The 9334-nt window shown below is 36.0% G+C and overlaps 1 protein-coding gene across 1 annotated transcript in view; it reads right to left on the bottom strand.

Moving 5' to 3' along the window:
- Window positions 1–6254: 6254 nt before the first annotated feature.
- LOC127646710 (VWFA and cache domain-containing protein 1-like) overlaps window positions 6255–9334 on the bottom strand; it is a 124359-nt gene continuing 121279 nt past the window's right edge. Inside the window, exon 27 of the mRNA XM_052130531.1 lies at window positions 6255–6853. Coding sequence (XP_051986491.1) covers window positions 6606–6853 — 248 coding nt within the window. The 3' untranslated portion in view covers window positions 6255–6605. The remainder of the gene's footprint in view (window positions 6854–9334) is intronic.

The following is a 9334-nucleotide window of genomic DNA, read 5'->3' as shown; positions in this document are numbered from 1 at the left end:
GGCAAGAAATAGCATTTTTCTTAGCATAAAGCTGACAATTTACACAAGGTTATTTCTATTTCTTCTGCTCCAAACTTACTTCAAACTTACTTCTCTGTCTGCTCGTATAAATGTAACGCTCCATAAGAAAGTGTTTCACCGCTGTTCAAATGCACTTTGGATCACCTCATTTATATGGTTATATTTTTTCCATCTGAAAGGACTAAATATTAAATGAAACAAATGACAATAAAATGCAAAGTAATCTCTTCAGTAATCAAAATACTTTTTGAATGTAACTGTATTCTAATTACCAATTATTTAAATTGTTACTGTAGTAGAATACAGTTACTTATATTTTGTATTTTAAATACGTAATCCTGTTACATGTATTCTGTTACTCCCCAACCCTGATATTAGGGGAGACCAGGGCTAGTTGTGACTTTTTGCTCCACTTTCTACACAGCCACTTACCTTAAAGCCTTAGCTACAAAAAGCTATTGAATATATGCTATTGGTTTTACTATGTCCACTTGTTTACCCACAAGCTACAAAAACATGATTGTGAAAATTTACTTTGGAAGGGCATTCGCAAATATTATTCTAATTTAAGAGGGTTTTGAACTTTGTTTGAAACCAATTTTCAATACCGCTAGAGAAAATACACAATTGCACAAATGTACTTTTCTGAGATATATTTATTGTGTATCTTCCCAATTCGACAACTTGCCCCAGTCTCCCTTTTAGCAGGCTTCCTCGGTGCAGTGGAATTACGACCTCACTACAAAATTTTCCCGTTAAATATTGAAATTCCCTGCTGATTAATAAAACAACAAAGTTAATACAGCATCATTTCTGTTTGATGTTGATTAATGGGCGTAACTTCGTTTTAAAATGTGGTTGGGACAGTTGGGGGAATTTGATAAACAAAGATTGCATTTGTATGTCAGTGAATGTATATATCATTAGCGAGCACATATCCGTTTGCATTTTACTTTGCGATTAAACTGGAAATGAGCGCGAGCTGTGCAACAGCGGAGTGAGTAGAGCACCGTCTGGATGCACGAGAGAACATCGCATCCCGCTGTCACTCAATGCCACTGATAACAGCCGCAACACGCACTCATCATAACATAAAAAATAAACTCCAGCACTGGATCACCACTTATTATAATGCCCCGAATCTGGATCGATATCGGCTCCGAAACTGACATTTTTAGACGGATCCATAAAAGCACCATTAAAGTAGTCCATATGAGTCGTCCATTTTATTCACAAGACATGCAATAGCTTTGTGAATCACAAAACACTGCGTTTAATAAGTAAATATCCAGTATGCATAGCAGAGGGGTTACCAGGATATCATGTTTGGGGGGGGCATTTGGCTTGTTTGGGGGGGCAACATAAACAATTGAAAAAATCGGCGCAAAATTAAGCTATACTACACACAATCTGTTTTAGTGCATATCTTTTTCTAAGCCAGGAACCCAGAGATAGGCACAGGGCCCCTATTAGACTATAGTGCTTAAACTGGATTTTTGTTGTGTCAGACCTCACTCATCTGCTAGCGATAGAAAAATATGCACAAAACAATCCACTTTTAAATTGTAATTTATCATCAGATGCAGAGGCGTTTCCAGCATTGAAGGACATCTGGGGCTTAGCTCAGACAATTTTATTTTCACACTAGCAACCACTTCCCTGTAGTCCAAAGCTGGTGAGAGGGTATTCTTTGAGTTTTGCTCTGGCTGGGCCTGTTTCTACAGTTCCTAAATCTTCCACTCTAGTACTATCCTCAACATCCTCTCTCCTCCCTGAATCATCTGTGATGCAAAAGAACAGATACAGCACATAACTTATTGCAAATCAGCTTCAAACAACTAATTCATCAAGTGCTACATATGTCAAATTGTGGACCAATACCATCGAAGTAAATGTATTGGGAAGAGCAGATCAGTGGGATTGCCCTTAGATCTATCATGATTCTTGAATTTTCATGTACATTAACAAAGTCATCACAAAAGAGTTATATTATAGTGAGTAAAGTGAGGTAAAAAAAATATTGAATATAAATAATGTATATTTTTTGACATAAATAGTCAAAATGATGTATAAGATCCTAAGTTAAAGCAATACATGATTGACTTTAGTCTAAGTTCATTGACACACTATGGCATCGAACTGTGTAATTCTCATCATCTCTGTGAGAATAATTCATCTGTCAAAATCCTTTCATTAGGATCATTGAGATAAACAATGTTTCACTTTTAGCTTTCTCTAAAGTAAAGTGACTTATTAATTGTTACCAGTTTCCATGCCTGATTCTGGCACAGCTGCTGCTCCTCAGTCTGTAGCTCATCTTTGCTACACTCTACAAAACCATTTAATCAAATCAAAGTGTATATTTCCTACAAAATAATATCACAAAACAAGTCACACATACATTTTATGTTAATGCTTATTGGTTATCCTTAGCGAAAACAACACCTGATAAACAAGAAAAGTACGCTCCGAACGGAGCTCGAACCGAGGTCTCCGGCATGAAGGGCGACTGCGTTAACTCGGAGCTACCAAATCGCGTCAATCTGAACAAAGAGGTTAGAGGCTAAAACTCTTGAGGTTTAGCCTACTGTGGGTGAAAGCCAGGTAGATGATGATCTTAAGACTTTAAGGACAAAAACAAATGTGAATTCTTACCCACTGACTTCTTTCAGAAAAATCCCCAAAACCTCATTTGCTTAATTTTTGCTGTCTTTCCTGCTAATTGCCGTTAACTCGCCACTAAGTAACGTTAGTTGATGTCAACGACTGTGCAAGCTCCTCCTCTACCTGCTGCATATTCAACAGAGAGGAAGAAACGGAGTCACCCATAGGCTACCGACAGCAAAGGAACTTATTCTATAGGCTAGATTATGCCTATGTCTATTTTTACAGGCTGTATGCAGTATGTGCAAAGCCAAAGCACAATGAAATAAGGCAACTTATGATTTCGAGGGTTTACATAGACTTTTGTCCGGTTTCATATTTGTCAGTCAACTATTCAAAATACATTCGGGGCTACACTCAAAACAACAGATGGACAGATTATTTCTCAAATTCTCAGGGGAGGCAGAGCTTATCCTAGGGGAGGCACTGCCTCTCCCAGCCTCCCCCTAGACACGCCCCTGATGCATAGTGTGTTTTAGTGAATGGCACATTAAACTACTGTGAACTAGCCTACATAGAGACACTTATGGGACTTCCTGGAGTGTTCCGACCGTCAAAATAAAAGCCAGAAGGTTTTAAAGTTAAAGGTGCATATTTAAATATATTACTGTCATATTTTAAAAATCTAAAAGTCAATAATAATTTAAGAATTTATAATTTGTCTACAAATTACAATAATATTTAAGATGAATGGGTTCCAAAAAATAATTTTATAAATGAAGTGGACTGATATTAAACATAAATTAAACAAAAAAAAGTCAATTAAAAGGAGCAATATGTAACGCATCAAGTGTTTAAAATGGGTACTGCAGTCCATATTCAAAATATTGGCGATTGTTGTCTCCCCTACCCCCTCAGACTCCAAGCTCATGTGGGTTGCCAGTTTGAGGACACGCAATAGGAAAGAGCAAACTGACAATAGCAAGTGACGAGCCTTACTTACACTGCAAGTTGATCAGCTAATGTATGTTTGCAATATTTTTATTGTTTGCAAATTATAAACCAGCTCATGTGGACTTCTTATAACTCTATCAATGTTAGCTAGATGTATTGCTGGCTTCCATGGCTGCAGCGTGCTGTGTTTGCACGCTAACTTGTTTCAAATCTGACAACACGGGGTGTCAAAATACCAACATAACATATTATGATCATTTTATGCTTTAGTACAGTAAGTGTATTACATATTGCACCTTCAAAGTCCAGATACAAATTGAAAAAAATGTGCAAAGGAAACTGGCTTCTTTTCTACTGAAGACTTAGACTGAAATTACTATTAATTTTGCTACTACATTATCCAGTAGACTAGTTAACAATACATTTAAACAGGCTTATTATGTATAACTATACAAGTTATACATAATAGGCTATACGTTTATATTGAAATAATGTGTAGTTAGAGGTTTGTGTTTCTTTACATATAAAAGAATACACCCAATTAGTTCCACACAGTGAGGTATAGATATTCTTAACTGATTATCGGGTATCGGATCGAGATCAGTACCGGCTGATTCTGAGATTTCAGATATCGAAATCAGATCAGAAGAGAAAAAGTGGTTTTCTGTATCCCTAATTATAACACGTGTTATAATTAGAAATGGAAACTGCTAAAGAACTGGAGGTTCCTTCTGCTTTAGACACATATGACAAAAAGTTGTGGGGACAAAATTGGCAAAGCCAAATATTGTTAGAGACATGTCCCATCCTTCCAACCCATAAATGACACCTATGTGCTGAATGTAGAATTGCATATAAACACAATCACCAAGTACTGTCTAATTATTGCTCATGTTGAAATAACAGCAAATTACATTTAATGACCAACACGATCTCAGTCTAATGTACAGTGGAACATTTTACCACATTCATGTTGCATTAGATCAGAATTTCCTCCATTTAAAGTGTGTTATGATCAAGTAGGAATGATGATTGCACAATGACTTTGATATAGCACATAAATGTGAGTCACAGAATTCAGCATACACTCAACTCTACTTACTTAAAACAGTTGGGAAACATCTAATTGAGATACCATTGTAAAAGCTGAGACTGAAGTTGAAATATCATTGGTATATGGCTGGACAGAAATGATGTACCAGACTTATCTCTATTTGAGAGAACACACATCATAATGTGTTAAATGTTATTTTGCTTTGATATCATGTGCTTAATTATACAACTTGTGGTTTTGGGCATTATTTCCTGTAAAAATATTACAGATTTATATATATATATATATAAAAAATCCCAATGCTATTATTTTATAACTCACTCCTAACTCAAAGTCATTTAAAGCTAAAGTACGTAATTTATGCAACACTAGGGCCACCAAATGGAGTTGGAAAAATAAACGTTTTCAAAACAGCTTTCTGAATATGCCCCACACTCGCAGTTGTTCAAACAGTCAGATAGTCCCGCCCCCAACGAACGCCATTGGTTGAGAAACTTTGTTTAGGCGGGTCACTCAAAACAAACACAGTCATATTTTTAGCACGCCACAGACACAATGTTTACAGTTTTCGAGAAAATTAACCTATTAATGGCTTACTAATAGTTGTCTTAGCATATTTAGCTGGGATAGAAGAATATTTTAACACTGAATAAGTTGCATACTTCAGCTTTAAGAGCATTTTCAAAATGATTGAAAAATGCTGAGAAACTCAATAAACCTTGATGACACAATAAAACAGTTCTGACAAGGATCAAATGTTTGTGGTGTATGGCACATTTATAGCTACTTTGTTAAACTTTAGATGTATATACATGGTATATCATTTCATTTAGAAAACAATAGACACAATCCCTCTAAAATCATAGGAGCACAATGTCTATATTTTAGTAGACAGGCAGTTTTATAGAAGTGCACATGGGTTTAGAAGGATTGAAAAAACTTATATCATGGCATTCCATCAATACTGACTAATGAATTAAAAAAATGACAACATTAATGAAGATGATCCATCTGTGCCAGCACACATTCACACACAATTACGTACACAAAGCACAACACACGCACATTCTTTTTTTCTATCTCTCTCTCACCAAATGCAAAATAGTTGGGCAGACAGAAATACAACGAGAGCTTTATACACACAGTGGTAGGAATGAGCAACGTCTCTGCCTCATCTTTAAAATATTTCAACTATCTGGTAGTGTGTTTGGAGGCTAAACCCATGTGGCACAGAACACCTTGGTCACACTGCACAGTGTCAGGAGATTCAACATCTTCTCACATAGTCACAAAAGAAATGCATCAAATTTGTAATACTCCACTCGTAGATGGCTGGACTCTCACTCTCTGATGTGCAGAACATGCAATCATTTCAATTGTGCCTTAAAAGTCTTTGTTTACTCTCCCACAGGAAATGCTCGTGTATGACTCAATTGTTCCACGATTCGAAACCTTCAAGTCTGCTATGCATCTGGTCAAGTAGAAACCATAGCCGGATCCGAAAATGGATTCCACGGGCCAAGTATGAAAGCTGATAAATTCAGTCATCAATATATATATATATATATATATATATATATATATATATATATATATATATATATATATATATATATTTCCATTCATTACTCCATCTCAACTCTAGTTAAATAAATAGTAGAAAAATAATCCTTTCATCTTCATTGTTTCCTTGGGAATAAAACAAACAAACTTGAGGAGTTCTGTATGCACCTGCCAAATCCACACCATAATTACCTCTAAAGAGGCCAACTGTTCGGCCCCCTCATTAGGTCAGCAAGCACAAAACAACTGCACCACCAGCGGATGCCCTGGGAGAGTTAGGGTTCTGTTCTCTCCTCTCTTGGGAGGATGCAGGGCTTGGTTGGAGGGCTGATGGTGGGTGAAGAGCAAGGATTGGAGATTAGTGGCTTCAAAGGCAGGGTTGATGGTTTGGGGTCATATGTGGGCAGGATCAGCACTCTGCATCCACACTGTGCACGGTGACGGCTGCTTGGAGATGGTGCGTGTGCAAATGCAGGGGGTGGTGTGTGTGGGGGTGTCGATAGGGATGGAACTTGTGGCTGAGAAGAGCAGCTGTCTGTGGAGGAGTGTCCAGGTCAAGGTCCTCATCATGATTGCCCACATCAACGCCCGCTGAAAGAGGATCGTTGTTGCAGGGCGGGTTCTCGCTGTCCTCTTGAGGGCTCATAGTGCTGTAGCCTACAAAGAAACAGATCAGGAATTCATGATAGATGTCAAAAAATGTAAAACCTATGCACAGCAAGAGGAAAGACAAGTCCTCAAAAGCAAAAATGGAGGCAAATCTTTCTGAATGCCTGAAACAATGTTCTACTGTAACTGACATATTTTTGTCTCTGAAAACAATTAGTAAAGAAATTTACAACTCAGAACGGAGAAGAGAGCATCATATTATTGTCATCTGCGAAAATGTCTGATGGGAACTATGTGAAGTCATCATGAGCACTTCAATCCATCCCTCATTAATCTAATCATCCTCCTAAGCAAGTTAAATCAACCACAATTAAACAAAATGACGTTTCTCTACAGGTCTTGGTGCTAGTTTAAATATTAAAAAGGTCTATTTTGAATTTTAAAGCTGAAGTGTGTAATTTCTGCACCACCAAACACAATTGCAAAAATAATAATTGACTTTAAACAAGCTTTTTGAATATGCCTTTTCAGGATACCCTGTCTGCAGTTGATTTAGCAAACAGATAGTCCCGCCCCAAACTCAAGCCATTGGTTGAGTCCATGTTGTTGTGTCGGGCTGGAAGGATCACAAAAAAAACCAAACACTTTACAGCACCACAAAGACAACGTGTTTACAGTTTTGGAGAAAATGAACCAAATGGCTTATTTATAGTTGCCTCTGCATATTAAGCTAGGATAGGAGAAAGTATTTTAACTCACTTCAGCTTTAAGACAGTAGCTATAGTACATTAAGTGACATGATCAGTGGTGGGTAATTTACTTAAAAATAGTAATGCACTACAAATGACTAAATATTAATTGGAAAAGTAATCACATTAGTAATGCCTTTAAATTGAAGTTACTTTTTAAATCACTTTTCCGCTCAACAAATTCAGAAATAATTCTAGATTTCGAATCACTTTTAATTCTTATATAATTATTATAGGGTTAGAAAGGTAATCAATTCTCAATCTTGAGAAATTATATTAATAAATTGATTAAGTTGAAGTATTTCACATAAACCGATGTTTTAAATGGTTAGAATAAGAAATAGAACCTTAAATACTCCTTTTAAATACTTAAATACTCATTTTTTAAACCTTAAATGTAAAAAATGCCCCTGAAAATCATATCCAGGGGCAAATATTGCCCCTTAATGTATAAGTGATTTCTGACAGTGATGCAGAGTATTTAAATTAAAATGTATGTTTAAATAAACGACAAAAAAACAAAATGTGATTAAAATGGTGAAAAACATCTCAATACTAATTAACTATAACATTATAGGTGACCAGTTACAGCACCCAAAACATACTTGTTCAACATACTTGCACAAACTCCTAATCCAAAATCTTGATTTACATGAAAAGTTCATGCTATGTCAACTAACCAAAAGCACTATTCTGTGTACAATTAAAAAAGTTAAGCATGAAATATTTGAAATAAATAATAGATTAGACAATTTTTGGCATCTAAAAATTTATGTTTTTAAGAGAGGAGCTCACTATGCCTACAAAGAAAGAAATGATAAAGAAAAGTTTGAAAATGTGTGATATATACAGCATATCCTGAATTAAATGAAAGTACTGTATATTACAGAAAGAGCACAAAGGACTCCTACTGTCATGTGGTCAAATGTCCAGCCACAAATGACATTTAAAACAGAATCTGAGGTGAAAGAAAGATCAAAAACCTCTCCTGACCCCAATCAATGTTTGTATGAGCTGTCTTGGAGAGCTGATCTGGAATCAGCCTTAAAACTGTGCATTGAGTATGAAACAACTGATCAAATGTTAGGAAACATATTTTGGATCTGGTCCTAGACCTGACACATATCAAAGAGCCAAGCTAGTAAACAAGTGCAGCAGGCATCTTTGACTTTGTTTAGACAAATAATAAAACAAAACAAAAAAAAAACGTTTATTGTGTTTGCGTACCTACAGCAAGGACGCGCCATCCATATAAGCAAGGTAAGAAGTGCTTACATAACAGAAGGGTGAAAAGAAAAATGAAAATGAAATATTTAATGGTAATTGTTAATATAAACTACTGTTTTCACTAAACTAAACTACTGTTGTCATCTTTCATCTCAGTTGAGCAGCACAGACAGTTATTCATTTATTCACTTTGGCACTACCCTCAGGTTTAAACACTTTGTTATACTTTCTCTGATTCAAAGCATTGTTAACCGCCCTTTCATTCAACACTGTACGTTTATTCAAATTGAATCACGCCCACTATACAAATGGCCAAGGTAAGCATGCTTACCAAAATGAGTAAGCCAATCAGAATCTCCTTCCTTCAGTCACTCTATCTAATAGGCTATATTTTAGTTTTGTCTCAACATGTTCAAGTTCATGTAACTAATATGTTATTAAGCACTAAAATGATATCTGCAGTGTAAGCATCGACAACCTATGTGGATTTGGCAAAGTTAATTTCAATTAAAAATCGAGAAAAAGAGGCTATTGAAACTTAAAACAAAGTGAT

This window comes from Xyrauchen texanus, chromosome 7 (assembly GCF_025860055.1).
Source record: "Xyrauchen texanus isolate HMW12.3.18 chromosome 7, RBS_HiC_50CHRs, whole genome shotgun sequence".
Classification (NCBI taxonomy): Eukaryota; Metazoa; Chordata; class Actinopteri; order Cypriniformes; family Catostomidae; genus Xyrauchen; species Xyrauchen texanus.
This window is presented reverse-complemented; position numbering and strand designations above follow the sequence as displayed.